The sequence below is a fragment of the Neoarius graeffei genome, chromosome 3, assembly GCF_027579695.1.
Source record: "Neoarius graeffei isolate fNeoGra1 chromosome 3, fNeoGra1.pri, whole genome shotgun sequence".
NCBI classification, from domain to species: domain Eukaryota; kingdom Metazoa; phylum Chordata; class Actinopteri; order Siluriformes; family Ariidae; genus Neoarius; species Neoarius graeffei.
Genome location: NC_083571.1, coordinates 24985054 through 25004247, shown reverse-complemented (window position 1 = coordinate 25004247; position 19194 = coordinate 24985054). Strand labels below are relative to the sequence as shown.

Here is a 19194-nt window from a genome sequence, read left to right as displayed (position 1 = left end):
AGTGAAACAAGGAACAGGTGAACACAATCAGGTAACACACTAGTAACAGGACAGGGTGGAGACAGGACGAGAACAGAAACAAAAGCATGTGATGTAAACTAGACAAAAGTACAGGTAATTTTGTGTGTGTGTGTGGGGGGGGGGGGGGCTCACCATCACTGTTAGCACGGACCACAGTATCAGAAGAAGGTGTGGGCTGTGACTGAGAGCTGAAGGAGTCCAGACTGTCAAAGGAATCCTCTCGTCTATGTCTCGGAGGTGACAACGAATCAGAGTGTTCCGACTCCCAATTGTCCACGCATCCGCTGTCCCGTACACTGCGCTTAGGGGAGTCAGGCTCCTCATTCACACACTCCTGCACACAAACACCGAATCACATTATTATAAACATTCATGTAAGCCAGTCTGTAAAGTTGCTATATTGCTGAGAATGGTCTATATGTTTATAGTAGGTAACGTGGTTCACAAGTTATTCATATTTGTAATGATTGTTACTGTGATGGAGCTTCAAAAGTCAGACTCATTGATCAGGTCTTTCTTTACCTTCCTCATCATGGACAAAAGGCCTTCAAACTCTTTTAGGTCAAGCGTTGGACCACTATATGATGCATAACCATTTACAGCTTTGCCCAACCAGTAAATAGTGATCAGCACCTATAGTGGCATAATAGATGCAAAAAGACACACAGACACACACATATTATAAAATAAAAGTGCTTGGACAGCAACCATACAAGAAAATACACTAAAAAATACCCAAATACAGAATGCATGCATGTAACTCTAGTGTGCTTACATTCTTCAGCTTCCGACTGCAATCTGAATCCCTATAAGACAGTAAAGCTCAGTTTTAGCATAAGATACTCAGACACTGTAAAACACTGCACACACACACACACACACACACGACACACACACACACACACACACACACACACACACACGCACGCACGCACAAATCCAACAACAAAAGACTGTTTCTTCTCATATAAACATTGCTGTGAGAAAAGCACAGTGCATTAGAGATGGCACACTATAATTTTTTTCAATACCAGCAATAGTCTTATGTCTTAGGCTACATCCACACGACAACGGCAACGAGATGTTATTTAAAAAAATATCGCGTCCACATGGGCAACGATCAGTAAAATATCAGGTCCATATGGCAACGCAATGCTTGCTGAAAACGATGCAATACACATGCCACACCTCTAGGGACGCTGTAAGACGGTCCCTTCGGAGACACCAGAACAATAGAAGAAGTAAGGACGCATGCGCATAAACTATTATGCGCGAGACTTCATATTAGCCACAAAGTCAGAAAAATCTGTTCGTGAAATTACATTATAATGACCAAATACAATGAAAAGTATTTTTCCAGTCTCACCTGTAAAAGGTAATCCCATGTGATCTCGTTTGGACGGTAAACCTGTTGGTACAGTTAAACGCAGCACATGAATGAGGCATCTTTATTCTCCGCTTTGACCCATCCAATATGGCGGCGAGGATGACGTATGATTCTACGCGGAAGGCGGCGTCTTTAATGGTCCGGAATAAATTGAATGCTACACGTTGATGGATTAATTTGTTGTTCTACGCTCTTTTTGAGGAATGTATTGTAGGACTTAAACCAACATCTGAAGAGGTGAGATCGCTCCTTTTTTCCCTATTTTTGCTGGCAGGATTGACTCTGCCCTAAGGGCTATTCTCTCTCTCTCTCTCTCTCTCACTTTGCACCATTACACAATAAATATTCACAGTGAAAATATTTTGTAAGCGCGTTTCATGAACCAAGTTATAGGATTTGTTGACAACTCGCATCAAGTTCGTTACACTCCTACCCGGCGTGAAGCACTCACAGTCATGTGGTTGTGACGTCATCGTAAACAAATCCGTTCTACTCATCCAGACGACTTCGCAACGGCAACGTTGCCAGATCTTTCCACTCTGGAACCCGTTCTCAAAAGATTGTGTTTTGGGGCACCCAAAACGCCGGTGCCGTATGGACGCCAGGCCGAAACGATAAACAATTGTATCGGATTCACCTGAATCCGTTGCCGTGTGGACAGGGCCTTAGTATGACCCTACATGACTTGCATATCAGTGTTTAGAATCAATATTTGACCTTCAGTTCTGCAAAAGATTTATTTTATGATTCACTTCTGAAATAAATTTTTGGTTTAAACATCTTTCTAATTCTCAGAACTACTAAAATTATTTGTACCATGTACCATTTTATTCTTTGGCCTATTTAAGGTTTATTTAATCTTTTTGTCTCTTTCGTCAAAAAATGTGCAGTTCTTGATTACATTCCACCAAAATTTTGCAGTGGCATTCATGATCAGTTGAGTTAATTGATCTTAACTACATATTTATCTCTACCAACTGTGTTGGAGGAGGTTAATGTTTTCGCCTCAGTTTGTTTGTTTGTGTGTTCCCAACATAACTCAAAAAGTAGTGAACAGATTTGACTTGAGTGCATTCGTTGAGTGCATTCGTTGTTGCGTGCATTCGTAGTGAATTCGTTTTGCATTGCACGTGTGCATTTGCATGAGTGCATTCGCAGATTAGTTGAGTGCATTTGTTATTGGCTACTGGAGCTTCGGCTAACTTCTAGAGCAAGCTAAGCTTTCTGTGTTTTGCCAATTGTTTTTTGTGATTGAAAATATTGTGTGTTTTTTCTGCTGCTTGTACCTGTTGAATACTCTGCTTATCTGCTGCTTGTTAGGTGCGTGCTACTCCTTGCTTACCTTGTGTTTACATCTGGTTTGCTACTAGATGGGATTCGCCCATCAGTTTTGATTGCTCAAGCAATCAACTGTTTTTCACTTGCTAATTAGCTTTTCTTTTAGCATGGTTTCAAGCTTTCCCCCTCTCCTACTACCCTGTCCACACTAGGGATTTTGTACCGATACGATACTACTTTCGTACCGCAACACCTGTCCACACTAGCAACTATTGAGGTATTTCACTCACGTGACCAAGTCATGTGATGCTGCCATTTTGGACGGCACGGCTCGAATCAGTTTGAATGCGAGGAAGGCGACAAACGAAAAACATAAAAGAAAAAGGAGCGAGATGCAGAAAACACCTTCACTATCCAGCGACGTAGGGCATTTACAGGGCGAGCAGAGGGAGAGGTATTTGCAAAAATTGAGGTTAGCAGGCTTAGAGAACGACGTTTACCTGCTTCCACCAGGATTGTTCACTGACGTACGGAAGTACACGAAGCCCTCGTCTTTACCTGACTTCGGCCCACAGGATCTGTATACCTATGTCGTTAAAAACCCATCGCCATACACAGGTATTGATCTGAAAGCGTATAAGAGTTTGGATGCCTACAAATATTTTGTGTCAGGCTGGGTAACATGCCTACATCAGCGGGTCGTCCCTGGAGCCGGTGGTCGCCATCTTATTACAGCTAAGGTTTGTTCACATTTTCATTTACATTCGGTCCTCAGGATAAACAAAATGTTATTAAATGGCATTGAAATAACTTCTTAGTCTGTTGAGACATGGCCCGTTATAAATTTGCTGTTACCAGGCAATGACCAAGAACTGTATTATTAGGGTCGGTGTAGTTGTAGCAGTGTATTAGCAACTAGCTGTTAGCACTAGCTAATGTCAACAACATCGTAGCTAGTATGTTACTGTAGCAATGTTTACGTTCAGTCATTTGGATGACTGTTAAAACCTTTCAGTCTCAAGTTTTTCCTTTACTGGATTTACTAGTTTACTGAGCTAGCGCGCTCGGCGGCCGAGCCGGGAGCCATCGCGCGCTCGGCGGCCGAGCCGGGAGCCATCGCGCGCTCTCCTGCCGAGCCGGGAGCCATCGCGCGCTCGGCGGCCGAGCCGGGAGCCATCGCGCGCTCTCCTGCCGAGCCGGGAGCCATCGCGCGCTCTCCGGCCGAGCCGGGAGCCATCGCGCGCTCTCCTGCCGAGCCGGGAGCCATCGCGCGCTCTCCGGCCGAGCCGGGAGCCATCGCGCGCTCTCCTGCCGAGCCGGGAGCCATCGCGCGCTCTCCTGCCGAGCCGGGAGCCATCGCGCGCTCTCCTGCCGAGCCGGGAGCCATCGCGCGCTCGGCGGCCGAGCCGGGAGCCATCGCGCGCTCGGCGGCCGAGCCGGGAGCCATCGCGCGCTCGGCGGCCGAGCCGGGAGCCATCGCGCGCTCGGCGGCCGAGCCGGGAGCCATCGCGCGCTCGGCGGCCGAGCCGGGAGCCATCGCGCGCTCGCTCAGTAAACTAGTAAATACAGTAAAGGAAAAACTTGAGACTGAAAGGTTTTAACAGTCATCCAAATGACTGAACGTAAATATTGCTACAGTAACATACTAGCTACTGTTGTTGACATTAGCTAGCTTGCCGTCCAAAATGGTGGACACCGGGGCGTCACGTGACCCTGTGACGTCAGGTGAAATACCTCAATACCGGTACTGTAGCGGTATAACTGTATCGGTACGAAACCCACAAATGTATGGGTTTCGTACCGGTACAGTATCGGTACTGTAGCGCTTCGCTGTAGTGTGGACAGATGAAGCGGTTCTGTATCGATACAAATATAATGCGCATGCGCAATGAACCGTTCCAACTTCTTCCGGGTTATTCATACAATACAATACGCACGTGCTTTCCAGCTGTAAATAAAACGTCAAAATGGCTCAAAATGACCGTGGAGCAACATGGAGCAAAGACGAAGTTATGTGTTTGTTGGAGCTTTGGGGAGACGAGCGATGCCAGGAACAGTTGAGGGGTACAGTGAAGAACGGAGATTCATTTTATTTGTTTCTTTCTCAACTGCCTCGCGCGTTTTATACAATTCGACTGAATAAATGACCACCAGAAATACAGACTGTACATTGACAACAAAAAGCACACACACGTTGTTTCATCCGCCATATTCTCAGAAGGAAGTTACTCGGTAACCACGGAAACATTTTGCGCACGCGCATTTCAACTACCGTGAAAGAAAACCGCAAACATTTCTCGCTAGTGTGGACAGGCACTAAACTGTACCGGTATCCTTTGTATCGATACAGTTATACCACTATCGTACCGGTATATATGTGAACACAGCTTACATCTCCCATAACCTGCTGATCATGTGTTGTGACTCCATTCCACAAGGACGTTGCCTCTCCAACCTCATCTACCCTTCAGCTACCTCCACTGACACCTTCTGGATCACTGCTGGACTATGGAACTGCCAGTCTGCTACACGGAAGGCTGACTTCATTTCTGCCCATGCCTCCCTTCTGTCCCTCCATATCCTTGTACTGACAGAGACCTGGATTTCACCTGATAACAACACAACACCTGCAGCCCTCTCCACCTCCTTCTCTTTCTCTCACACCCCTCACCCATCTGGTTGTGGTGGTGGTGGCACTGGTTTGTTGATTTCTTAGTCATGGAAGTTCTCACCTCTTCCACTCTCCCACCTCTCCATCTCCTCCTTTGAATTTCATTCTGTTTCAGGCTCTTCTCCCGTCAGCCTTTTTGTCACTGTTGTTTATCGCCCTCCTGGCCCTGTGGGATGTTTCTTTGATGAACTGGACATCCTACTCAGCTCCTTCCCAGAAGATGGCACCCCACTGATACTCCTGGGAGACTTCAATCTCTACCTAGAAGCCTCCCACTCTGCTGCCTTCCTTCCCCTACTCCACTTCTTTGATCTCTCACTGCTGAACTCTCCTCCAACCCATAAAGCTAGCAACCTTCTAGACCTGGTCTTCCTCCAAAACTGCTCTGCCTCAGATCCCACAGTTACCCCTCTCCATCTGTCTAACTGCTACTTCATTTCATTGCTCTTCCTCTCCACCCATCATCCCCTCTCCTACCCCCACTGTTACAGTCCGTTGAAACCTCCACTCCCTCTCTTCCCTCCTCTCTTGCCTCCTTGGCCACTGCCTCCCTCCCTCTTGCTTGAATCCTTTGCCAGTCTTCCCACTGAATCTGCTGCATCCTCCCTACTCTCCTCTCTGTCCTCATCATGGAACACATTATCTCCTCTTGTCTCCAGGCCAGCAAGATCTTCGCCTCCTAGTCCCTGGATGTCCGAAACATTTCGCTCCTACAGAATTGGTATCCATACAGCAGAGAGGAAGTGGAGAAAATCCAGGGCCCCTGCTGACCTTTCCTGCTACCAGTCCCTCCTTGCTGAGTTCTCAGCCTCACTTAAATCAGCCAAGATGAAGTTTTATCACTCCAAAATTCACACCTCCATCTCCAACCCTCATCTACTGTTTTCTGTTTTCTCTCCTCCAACTCTCCTGCACCTCAGTCCTCCATCACTGCAGAGGACTTCACAGTCTTTTTTGAGGAGATCATGGCCATCCACAGCTCCTTCACCATGCCTGCCTCACCCTCCCACCTCCTCCCAACCCTCCCTGTCTCTTCCCCCTTGCTCTCTGCTTTTCCCCCTCTTTCCACTTCTGATGTCTCCCAGCTCCTGCTCTCTCACCATCTGACCACCTGTGCCCTTGACCCTATCCCCTCATCTCTCCTCCAGACCATCACTCCTGACACCCTCCCATTTATCACCTCCCTCATCAACTCCTCCTTATCCTCCAGATACTTTCCCCTCCAGCGTCAAATGGGCCCATATCACCCCTCTGCTGAAAAAAAAAATCCACCTTATACCCCTCTGTCATCCAGAACTACTACCCTGTTTCTCTTCTCTCTTTCCTGTCAAAGACACTTGAACGTGCTGTTGCTAACCAACTCTCCTCTTTTCTCTCATTGAACAACCTCCTGGATCTTCACCCAGTCCAGCTTCCGAGCCAGACACTCAACCGAGACTGCACGTCTCTCAGTCAGTGAGGCACTCCATGCAGCATGTGCTGCCTCCCTCTCCTCAGTCCTGATCCTCCTTGATCTCTCTGCTGCACTTGACACTGTTGATCACTCCATCCTCCTGTCATCCTTATCAGCTCTAGGGATCTGTGGGACAGCCCTAGACTGGTTCAAGTCCTACATCTCTGGTTGCTCCTTCCAGGTTACCTGGTCTGGTACTGTATCAGCACCACGCCCACTTACCACCAGTGTCCCTCAAGGTTCAGTCCTTGGTCCACTTCTCTGCTCCCTCTACACCCAGTCTCTTGGGCCAATTATCTCTGCTCATGGTCTATCCTACCACTGATGACACCCAACTGTTTCTCTCTTTTCCTCCTTCTGACACAAAGATCTCTGCTTGCATCTCTGCTTGTCTGCATGACATCCAGAGCTGGATGGACAACCATCACCTGAAGCTCAACCCAGGCAAGACAGAAGTAATCTACATTCCTGCTCCATCCTCTCCACCCCTGGACATTGTCATCTCCATGGGGGACATCTCTAGGTCTCCATCACCTAGTGTGAAGAACCTAGGGGTTATCTTCAATGACAAACTCTCCTCCTCAGCAAACATCACTGCAGTGACCCAAATGTGTAGATTCCTCCTCTACACCATCCGAGGGAGCCGCCCTTTTCTTACCACCTACTCTACTCAGCTCCTGGTCCAAGCGCTGATCCTCTCCCGCTTGGACTACTGCAACTCTCTCCTTGCTGGCCTTCCAGCTTCTGCCATCAGACCCCTGCAGCTCATCCAGAATGCTGCAGCTCACCTGGTCTACAACCTCCCTCATTCATCCCATGTCACCCCTCTGCTTGCCGACCTGCACTGGTTACCTATTGCAGCTTGCATCAAATTTAAGACATTGGTAGTAGCTTAACAGGGTCTCAAGGGGTTAGGGCCAGCATAGCTCCAGAGTCTGTTCCGCCCCTACACACCAGCCAGATCCCTATGCTCCATACCACTGGTCCCCTGGCCCCTCCTCCTCTCTGCTCCTGCCCAGCCCACTCAAGACTATTGTCTGTCCTGGTTCCCCATTGGTGGAATGGCCTTCCCGTTGAGGTCAGAACTGCTGACTCCCTGACCACCTTCAAGTGCAGACTGAAAACTCACCTCTCCAGGCTGCACCTCTCCCCTTCTTCCCTGCCCCCTGCATTTCAGTCTTGACTGTGTACGGTCTAGCCTGGGGTTAGCCGTTTTGAGTTTTTTAGTTATACTTTATATGGTTGGTTGGTTTTCTTGGCTGTTTGAGTATTGGGATTTCAACAGCATATTACACTGGGTATTGCTGCCACTTGTTCAATTGGCACTAGAATTTTCTTGTCTTGAAGTTCAGCACTTTGTGTACTTGACTTCTGCACTCGTTGCATGTCGCTCTGGATAAGAGTGTTTGCTAAATGCCATGTAATGTAATGTAATGTAATTTGGATGAAATTCGGTGGAAAAGTGAGCCATGAGCCAAGGAACAATTCATTAGATTTTGATGCAAATCCAGATATGTACGTGGATCCAGGATTTTATTTTTTTGTCTGCTCCCAAGGTAACTCAAAATGTAGTGAATGGATTTGGATGAAATTTGTTGACAGCTTTACTATTATCGTAGGGTTAAGTAATATGTGGCTTGGTGGAGGTATGCACTCTACCAAGTATGTTTCTAGTTATCTAATTTTATCCAAGTCAGGTACACTGTACATTGATAGATTTTGTTTCACATTAATAAACATTTTCCATTCACCTTGACAGAAAGCAAGGGCGCATCTTTCAAACAATTTAAAATTGAAAGGAAATTTGATTAATGTGAGATGGTGAAGAAAAGGGTGCAGGCCATCCAGGTTGTCAGTTAACCCTGGAGAATTCAAACAAGTTTCTTTGCAAAATGTATAAAAGTTATCAGGTCTGCTTATGTTTGAAACCCTTGAATTTCTTTTTTTTCTTATTAAATGCCATTGTAACTGTACTAGCAACGTCTCCCTGTGATTTCAAAGCTTCAGACCATCACTAACTTTGGAGTTATATTTCAGAATAATAAAAATACAGCACCAACCATAGAATTACACTGGAATAGCACCTGAAATTGTTCAGCCATTCAACTACCCCATAAGAAGAAACACATGGTCATTGATATGACCTAAATTTATGCCTTTTTGCTTTGCTCTTTATTTAGCATGAAGTATTTCCACAATACTGAAGTAATCGCAATTTCTATATGTGCTTTGCGAAGTACAGTAGCTTGCTATTCACTGTTGTTTTAGCAACTTCACACCAGCTACTTTACATCACACTACGAATAATTCTGTGATATTTTAAGCCAGATTTGTTTCAGGGTCGGATCAGGTTTGTTTTATTCACACACACACACACACACACACACACACACACACACAGCAAAGAAAGGAATAGGAAGGAATTTCATCACCATGGCAACAGCTTGAGCAACTGACTTTATTGTCATGATTGCCATTAAAATAAGGCATAAGTTCAAAAGTGTTTTTAGAGATTATTGTTGAATGATCATAGCTAACTGTTGCAAATGTGCATCAGTGGTCTGAGGATTAATTTTTTATTTTTATTTATTTTTTTGCTGGAGATTGCTATGAAATTAATAGTTGACTGGTAATCTTAGTTATTACATTGATAATATTATTAAACTGGTGAAAACATGGGCTGGTTCTTTAGACTGTTCCTTACAGAAGCACCGTCACCACTGTTTGTGACACACACACACGCACGCACGCGCCTGCACACACACACGCACGCACGCACACACACACACACACACACACACACACACACTCTCTCTCTCTCTCTCTCTCTCTCTCAGATGCGTACGTTAGGTTGGCGCGTATAGACATGTCCTGCAGGTCTCCTGGGTCGAACAGTTGTGATCCCTTTAGTCCCAACTCCTCACATCCCCTCAGGAACATGGTGAGATTATCCTTCGAGAGCAAAATACAACACACACACACATTGCTTACACCAGGCCATCATACACTGCATCACAAAGAGTTTATACACACCAGGATCCACCAGCTGTAATTGAAAAAAAAAACAAAAACCATAAAACCATAAAAACATGACATGAGACAGTGGGACAATGAATAACAGCTTGACAACAGCTTTAGAAATGTAAGACCTCTTCATGATTGCTATTACAAGGCATTAATTCTTAAGAGTTTTTCAAGATTATTACTGATATTGTCCCAAAATATTGCTGAAAATATTTCATACATTGGGCGGCACAGTGGTGTAGTGGTTAGCGCTGTCGCCTCACAGCAAGAAGGTCCTGGGTTCGAGCCCCGGGGCCGGCGAGGGCCTTTCTGTGTGGAGTTTGCATGTTCTCCCCGTGTCCGCGTGGGTTTCCTCCGGGTGCTCCGGTTTCCCCCACAGTCCAAAGACATGCAGGTTAGGTTAACTGGTGACTCTAAAGTGAGTGTGAATGGTTGTCTGTGTCTATGTGTCAGCCCTGTGATGACCTGGCGACTTGTCCAGGGTGTACCCCGCCTTTCGCCCGTAGTCAGCTGGGATAGGCTCCAGCTTGCCTGCGACCCTGTAGAAGGATAAAGCGGCTAGAGATAATGAGATGAGATTTCATACATTCAAAGAACATTTTATTGGTTTCACTGAATCCCTGATTTTGATTCAAGGAACGATTGTGGCTGATTGTCTGGAACAACAGACTGGGTAAGCGGTGTCATATTCACTCCCATAGTGTTGCCTCTGCTGTTTGTAGCTATTCTTCTCACCAATATTGCTGCAGTATTAGTTACTGCTGTGTGCAGCTAGCAGTGAAATCATCATGCTGAGTTTTATGGTGCAGAAAGATGTATAGCATACAGTACTGCACTGTATGCTAGACTGTCTGCACATAGTACAACCCCAATTCCAAAAAAGTTGGGACAAAGTACAAATTGTAAATAAAAACGGAATGCAATAATTTACAAATCTCAAAAACTGATATTGTATTCACAATAGAACATAGTCAACATATCAAATGTCGAAAGTGAGACATTTTGAAATTTCATGCCAAATATTGGCTCATTTGAAATTTCATGACAGCAACACATCTCAAAAAAGTTGGGACGGGGCAATAAGAGGCTGGAAAAGTTAAAGGTACAAAAAGAAGGAACAGCTGGAGGACCAAATTGCAACTCATTAGGTCAACTGGCAATAGGTCACTAACATGACTGGCTATAAAAAGAGCATCTTGGAGTGGCAGCGGCTCTCAGAAGTAAAGATGGGAAGAGGATCACCAATCCCCCTAATTCTGCACCGACAAATAGTGGAGCAATATCAGAAAGGAGTTCGACAGTGTAAAATTGCAAAGAGTTTGAACATATCATCATCTACAGTGCATAATATCATCAAAAGATTCAGAGAATCTGGAAGAATCTCTGTGCGTAAGGGTCAAGGCCGGAAAACCATACTGGGTGCCCGTGATCTTCGGGCCCTTAGACGGCACTGCATCACATACAGGCATGTTTCTGTATTGGAAATCACAAAATGGGCTCAGGAATATTTCCAGAGAACATTATCTGTGAACACAATTCACCGTGCCATCCGACGTTGCCAGCTAAAACTCTATAGTTCAAAGAAGAAGCCGTATCTAAACATGATCCAGAAGCGCAGACGTCTTCTCTGGGCCAAGGCTCATTTAAAATGAACTGTGGCAAAGTGGAAAACTGTTCTGTGGTCAGACGAATCAAAATTTGAAGTTCTTTATGGAAATCAGGGACGCCATGTCATTCGGACTAAAGAGGAGAAGGACGACCCAAGTTGTTATCAGTGCTCAGTTCAGAAGCCTGCATCTCTGATGGTGTGGGGTTGCATTAGTGCGTGTGGCATGGGCAGCTTACACATCTAGAAAGACACCATCAATGCTGAAAGGTATATCCAGGTTCTAGAGCAACATATGCTCCCATCCAGACGACGTCTCTTTCAGGGAAGACCTTGCATTTTCCAACATGACAATGCCAAACTGCATTGTCATTGTCATACTGCATCAATTACAGCATCATGGCTGTGTAGAAGAAGGGTCCGGGTACTGAACTGGCCAGCCTGCAGTCCAGATCTTTCACCCATAGAAAACATTTGGCGCATCATAAAACGGAAGATATGACAAAAAAGACCTAAGACAGTTGAGCAACTAGAATCCTACATTAGACAAGAATGGGTTAACATTCCTATCCCTAAACTTGAACAACTTGTCTCCTCAGTCCCCAGATGTTTACAGACTGTTGTAAAGAGAAAAGGGAATGTCTCACAGTGGTAAACATGGCCTTGTCCCAACTTTTTTGAGATGTGTTGTTGTCATGAAATTTAAAATCACCGAATTTTTCTCTTTAAATGATACATTTTCTCAGTTTAAACATTTGATATGTCATCTATGTTCTATTCTGAATAAAATATGCAATTTTGAAACTTCCACATCATTGCATTCCATTTTTATTTACAATTTGTACTTTGTCCCAACTTTTTTGGAATCGGGGTTGTACAATGAGTGGGTATCAATGCATCCCTAGTTTCTACTCACCAGTCCTGCAATGGGGGTTGGCAGTCTGTTAATCTTCTTTACAAGTCCTGGTTTGATGGAACTCAGCAACCTACAATTGATGAGCATTTCATCATTAAAAATCAAAAATAATGAACTCCATAAATTCCATGACATTGTTTCGTACATGAGCTGATAGCTGATGAGGCATGTAGTACCGAGTCAGATACAAGACATGTACGGTGAGACTGAGTGGAATAACGGTTTTATTCTATCCATATTCACTGGATTTTGAGAAATGGAGCATTTTTATTTTTTGCAAATTCCATAAATACAAATTTTATACAAAGCATCTGACAAAATAATTTCCGCTTAGAATGTAAACAAACCAGTGAAATGACAGTAGAAATTTGTGGAAAATGCTACAACATAATTATTGAAAAATAAAATAGATATGTTCTTACCATTAAATACTTTCATTCCATAGGTTTTTTTTTGTAGTATTTTCTGGGGTTCTGTTTTCAAGTACAGTTTTTATTTCGTCCTCGGTTCAGCAACACATTCCGCCATTTTCTTCTTCTTTTTTAGGGTTTTTTTGGAGGTTGGCAAACCAACTGAAAGGTGCATTACCGCTACTGACTGGGCTGGAATGTGGAACAGGAGATACGGGGGGGATGACACACTATATTCTTTCAGCTATTTCTGTTTCTTTTAAATACTTGATAACAAAGTGATATATCTGACTTGATGCGCTCCACCATTTTGTTTTTCTCTACTCATGGTATATGAGCTGATATCCTAGTAGTAGAGTAGCCAATCAGAGTGCGCAATTGCTCATATCCAGTGACTGTGGATAGAATAAACTGATTTATACACATGATCAAAAATTCATAAGTAGATGATGTGTGGTGTATGTCTGTTTTAGCTTTTAGAGTGAATCAATGCAAAGAATGGAAGGCAAACAAAGGTTGCTGACTATACGTATGTTGTTGTTAAAGTATAACCTATAACATCATTATACACCATGTTGCAACAAATCAATAGTTACCTATGGTTCAACAAGAATTGCCAAGACCTTTCAACATTCACATAGTGACAGATGACAGCTTTTGCAATGAATATTACACTCAAACAGCGTTCTTTTCTGAATGACAAGGAACCCACGGGCAGTAAGGATCAGTTGGATAATGTATGCCAACAATGTCATGAGCAACAGGACTTACCTTGTGACTAACCTAAAACTTGTTAAGAGATGACCAGAGCACTCACAGCACTGGGAGTCCACCACCTATTGGTCCAGCCTGTGGACCTTTCTTTGTGACAATTGAACAGTTGGTCTGAAGATCAGTCTAAATAGTACCGTAGTACTGACATGCACACCAGGCATAGCAAGGTCTGAAGAAATAGTGGCAAATCGAGGTCCCTCAACCCTTTCACTGGGGTTGCTGAGGTGCACTGTGATAGGTGCCATACACACACCTATAGCATAATGGGCTCTTGCTACTGTTTAACAGTCCCTTTTTTGGAATTAGGGCAATTCAAGGATGCAGCAGATGGTATACACCAATCCCAGGAAACATTGGTGCCCAAGACCCTTGTACTAGGGGTTCTTGCCTTCAGCACTGTTTCCTGCATTCAGGAGTGTTACCTCAGTTGGCAATTCAATCTGAGAAACCAAACCCACATGCACAAGTGAACAGGGTTAAGGGTATAAAATCTTTCCCTCCATTTGGGACAACAGATCTGTATAGGAAATAAGCTGCCAGGATGTGACCACCAACAAAAGCAGTAGAGGAAACCAGCAAAAATGGGGCCACATAAAGATCTCTGTGGCCTAGTTTCTAAATACTGTGCAATGTAGCAAGAATCAGTTGGAAAAGCTCTTCTTTATAAGGCAGAGTCCATTCATGAATTCACTGAATTCATCCTGGATGGATGGTTGATGTAGCTGACCATCACAATACTGTCTGAGCAAACCACCAAAGAAAGAAAGCACAACTTTATTCATCACACACTTGTGAAATTTCCTCTCTGCATTTAACCCATCTGAAGCAGTGAACACACACATGCACACACACGTGAGCAATGAGCACACACACATACCCAGATCAGTGGGCAGCCACACTAACAGCGCCTGGGGAGCAGTTGGGAGTTAGGTGCCTTGCTCAAGGGCACCTCAGCCCAAGGCCATCCCATATTAACCTAACCGCATGTCTTTGAACTGTGAGGGAAACCAGAGCACCTGGAGGAAACCCACGCAGACAACATGCAAACTCCACACAGAAAGGCCCTCACCAGCCGCTGGGTTCGAACCCAGAACCTTCTTGCTGTGAGGCAGCCATGCTAACCACTTACACCACCGTGTCACCCATAAGGCAACAATTCAGAACCAGTAAGAAGAACTTCAGAGTTTAATGCACCAACCTTCATTCCAGCTGGTTGATGTTCTGGTCTTACACAACTGGGCCACACCCTCTGTGCCCCTTGTTACACTGCACAGCTGTCCAGCTTGTAAGGGAATTATCTGAAGCAATCGCAGCAGATAGGATAGATTTCACAGGACTGATATATGACTTTGTTGTAAGGTCTTGGCAGGTGTGTAGATAGATACACACACACACACAATGAGACATGCAAGTGATTCTTACTATCCCTGGTGGTGAAATAGAACTACGTGAAGATGAGGCTTAACCTGCATCATTATACATATACACAATACATACAGTATCGAGAAATAGACACACAAAATCACCATGCTATTTTCATCATTCAAGCTATTACAATTTCTTTAAAGGAACAGTCCACCGTATTTCCATAATGAAATATGCTCTTATCTGAATTGAGACGAGCTGCTCCGTACCTCTCCGAGCTTTGCGCGACCTCCCAGTCAGTCAGACGCGCTGTCACTCCTGTTAGCAATGTAGCTAGGCTCAGTATGGCCAATGGTATTTTTTGGGGCTGTAGTTAGATGCGACCAAACTCTTCCGCGTTTTTCCTGTTTACATAGGTTTATATGACCAGTGATATGAAACAAGTTCAGTTACACAAATTGAAACGTAGCGATTTTCTATGCTATGGAAAGTCCGCACTATAATGACAGGCGTACTAACACCTTCTGTGCGCTTCGGCAGCGCATTGATATCTGAGCTCCGTATCAATGCGCTGCCGAAGCGCGCAGAAGGTGTTAGTACGCCTGTCATTATAGTGCGGACTTTCCATAGCATAGAAAATCGCTACGTTTCAATTTGTGTAACTGAACTTGTTTCATATCACTGGTCATATAAACCTATGTAAACAGGAAAAACGCGGAAGAGTTTGGTCGCATCTAACTACAGCCCCAAAAAATACCATTGGCTATACTGAGCCTAGCTACATTGCTAACAGGAGTGACCGCGTCTGACTGACTGGGAGGTCGCGCAAAGCTCGGAGAGGTACGGAGCAGCTCGTCTCAATTCAGATAAGAGCATATTTCATTATGGAAATACGGTGGACTGTTCCTTTAATAGAAAACAACATTTAAAAGCATATGAAAATCTATTGGTTTTAATTACCTCGCCCGGGACGGAGTCCACCAGGGGGCGCGGTATTGTTTTCTTTGTTTTTTTGTTAATGACATTACGGGCAAATGGCTGGACCAATCTTCATGAAACTTTCAGGATAGATGGGCATTGGTCTCAAATAGAACCTCCAACATTTTGAGGGTCACCAAAAAGGTCAAAATCGTTTTTGTTGTGGCTACTGCCTCATATAGAGGCGCTAGCCACTATGTCATCGTGCTGTAAGAATGTAAGAGTGTAACAATCGTGCACTGTGCATGCACATACACGTGTTCCGATTAAAATGGCCGGTTAGTGTATACAATTTGGTTCACCATCCGAAATAAATGGACTAGACTAAAGAAATCGCTTTCAGACATGTTTATGCTTATTACAGAGGGAACGTGCACTCCACTGAACTCTAGCGCTAGGCCATTTCTGGGAAATAAGAGTTTCGGTCATGGTGACAGCGTGTGTATGTCAGCCTTGGTTCAGAGGTTTCAGTTTCAAAAACTGTAAGAGGTAAGAGTAGAATAATATAAAATATTATACTGTATATATTATATACTTGGTATATTTTACTTCTGTGATTTTTAAATTGTTATTTTTTGGATTACACTTCATTTTTGTGGCTACTGCCTCATAGAGTAAATATATATGCTATATTTACTGTATAGACATGGTATCAGAAAACAATTTTATTTATAAGCAGTAGTTACATGTACCCATAGGGTACCTATTTTTTTCATGATATCTTCCTTCGTATTCATCATAAGTGCTACCGGGCAAGGTTTGTTTTGCCTGGCAACACTTGTTATGTCTGTATTTGCCATCTAGAAAAATGCATTGTCAGGGAAAAGGAAGGAAAATGAAACTCAGTTTCAAAAATGAAATGTTTGATAAGATGTTTGTTGTTGTGCAACAGTGAGGCTGGTAGGTATCATAGACATAGGTTACTGATGATGCTCATGATATTGCAAAAAACAATGTATGCACTTAGAAAGAACTGAGAAAAATCACTTTCACCCAAATAATGCATAAAAGTTAATTGTCTACCCAAGTTTGGTCCAATTTCTAATTCAGTGTACCTTTGTATTATTCCAATCAAAGAAAGCAATTGCTTTAAAGGAAATCATATATATACACATGCATGTATGTATGTATTGATGAAAAGACTCACTCGCAAAGTAGAATACCATTCTCCAGGCTGCTTCTGAAATCCTTCTCACCAAATGTTCTCCCTGTCACTGCCTACAAAATGGAAATACACAATATTTGTCTCCAAGCTGTATTGTTTCTTACAATTCCATTTATATATCAATCAAACAATCCATTCTTTTTCACTATTTGGATGACGTTATTATGAAATGTCCATGATAACTAAATCCCGTATGGATTTTCATACCACAGCACGGTTGAATGTATGATTCTGATAGGAACTCACTTGTTTCAAAGATGTTCCACACGAGTAAATATAACGAAACAGTTAAAATATGCATCATGTCACTCTTTTATTGAATAAAATAAGTAATCATTGGCAAATAATGAAGCATAAGAGGAATAAAACACAGGACATGGTGTTATTGGAAAATCATCCATTTCAGGGCGGTAATAGTAACTCCACATCAGACCAAGCTGTTGTTGATTATTTTCCTGGAACAGCACATCTAGTCAGATATTATTCCTTACATAACATACAATCAATTATCTTCATTTAACTCCTAACCTAAACCTGAACCTTTGTAACAAAATAAACCCCAAATAAATCTTTTACTCTAGTACTTTATGAGAACCAGCTAAACCGCATCACAATCTTATTACTATCATTATGGGGACACCCTCACAAAGACCTTAAAGGAGATACACAGAACCATGGCCTCACTTTTTGTTTATAAGTGCCTTGAGACTTCAAGAATGGCACAGGAATAGTTTTAAGCGTTAACAATAAATCTAATATAGTAATTTTTACAATTAAAATGATTCATATAGGTAGCGGTCTGAGTGAATGACCTTGACATCTGTGATGTCACCGCAGGAAGGCTATCGGTCTCATCGCCATTTTCACTATACTAAAACGCAGAGCTAACTGCAACTTCGAGCTTCCATTCTGAGCTAATTTATTGCCATGCCACGTAGATGTGTTGCTGGCGGGTGCAGCAACACAACAGAAGGTAGATTTACGTTGCATTCATGGCCCAAGAATGTTCAAACTGCAAAGATTTGGACGCATTTTACGAGAAGTTCACGGGCACATTGGGTGCCTACGAAGTGGGCTCTCCTCTGCTCTGCACATTTTACTTAAGACTCGTACGAGACCTCTGATCTGTTGAGGAGCGTTGGCTATAAGCCCGTATTGAAAGAGGGTGCAGTACCAACAATTAAAGGAAAAGAAAACTACAAGAAAAGGAAAGTAAGTTCAGTTGCACCAGTTCTCCCGGAGTGAGAGCCGAGGGCTGTTGCTAAAACCCGGGACGGAAATAAATGACCAAGTATAATATTTTTTGTCTCATTTGTTTAACTGGGTTCTCTTTATCTACTTTTAGGACTTGTGTGAAAATCTGATGATGTTTTAGGTCATATTTATGCAGAAATATAGAAAATTCTAAAAGGTTCACAAACTTACACACACATATATTATACACACATACACACTACTGTACAAAAGTCTTAGGCCCCCTTTTTTCACACAAACTTTGTGATAGATTTCTATTTTCTGACTTCTACATTATTGAGTCAGGACAAAAACATTTTAGAGTTCCAAATATTTGTTTTCCAGCACAAAATTAAATGTTACAGAAAAAAAAAATGTTTGTATCTTAGCAGCATATTCCATAAGAGACGACTTTTCAGATTAAAAAAGAAAACATAATGACGGCTACTGGGTTTTGGTGCAAAATGAAGAAGCGAGTGTGACAGTCAAAGTGTCCAGAAGAACTGTGGCTGGTTCTGGAAGATGCTCAGTAAAACCTACAGCTCATTTCCTTATCAAACTGCACTCATTGTACCTGAGACTACTATTTTTTTTAAAGCAAAGGGTCGTCTCACGCTAAATATTGACTTTGTTTCATTTATTATGGCTTACTGCTGTTTATAGTATTTTTTTTAAAGTTGAAACATTTAATTTCATTATTTTTGAAGCCATTTTTGATCTACAGTACAGCATTTCTTTAAATGTGCCTGAGACTTTTGCACAGTACTGTATAAAATACTTATATATAAAGTATTTTATAACAGTATACTTATCACAAAAAGCCGAATTAAGCATTCTGATCTAGAATTTGTGCTTTTCAATTATCCAGTTATTTCCCCTCTGCTTTAAGCATAGACCTTTGAGGAAGACACAC

General features: G+C 43.1%; 1 protein-coding gene across 10 annotated transcripts in view; it reads right to left on the bottom strand.

Annotated features, from left to right (window-relative positions):
* limch1a (LIM and calponin homology domains 1a) overlaps positions 1–19194 on the bottom strand; it is a 169631-nt gene that overhangs the window by 88968 nt on the left and 61469 nt on the right. For 8 of the 10 annotated variants that reach the window (XM_060916533.1, XM_060916536.1, XM_060916539.1 and 5 more), the window contains exons 2-8: positions 17031–17101; positions 12357–12426; positions 9656–9762; positions 1388–1429; positions 797–827; positions 544–654; positions 154–355 (exon numbers count right to left, since the gene is read on the bottom strand). In XM_060916533.1, the coding sequence (XP_060772516.1) occupies positions 154–355; positions 544–654; positions 797–827; positions 1388–1429; positions 9656–9762; positions 12357–12426; positions 17031–17101 (634 nt within the window). Of the gene's footprint in view, positions 1–153; positions 356–543; positions 655–796; positions 828–1387; positions 1430–9655; positions 9763–12356; positions 12427–14738; positions 14839–17030; positions 17102–19194 lie in introns of all 10 variants that reach the window. The other 2 variants (XM_060916538.1, XM_060916534.1) reach the window with 2 other exon arrangements.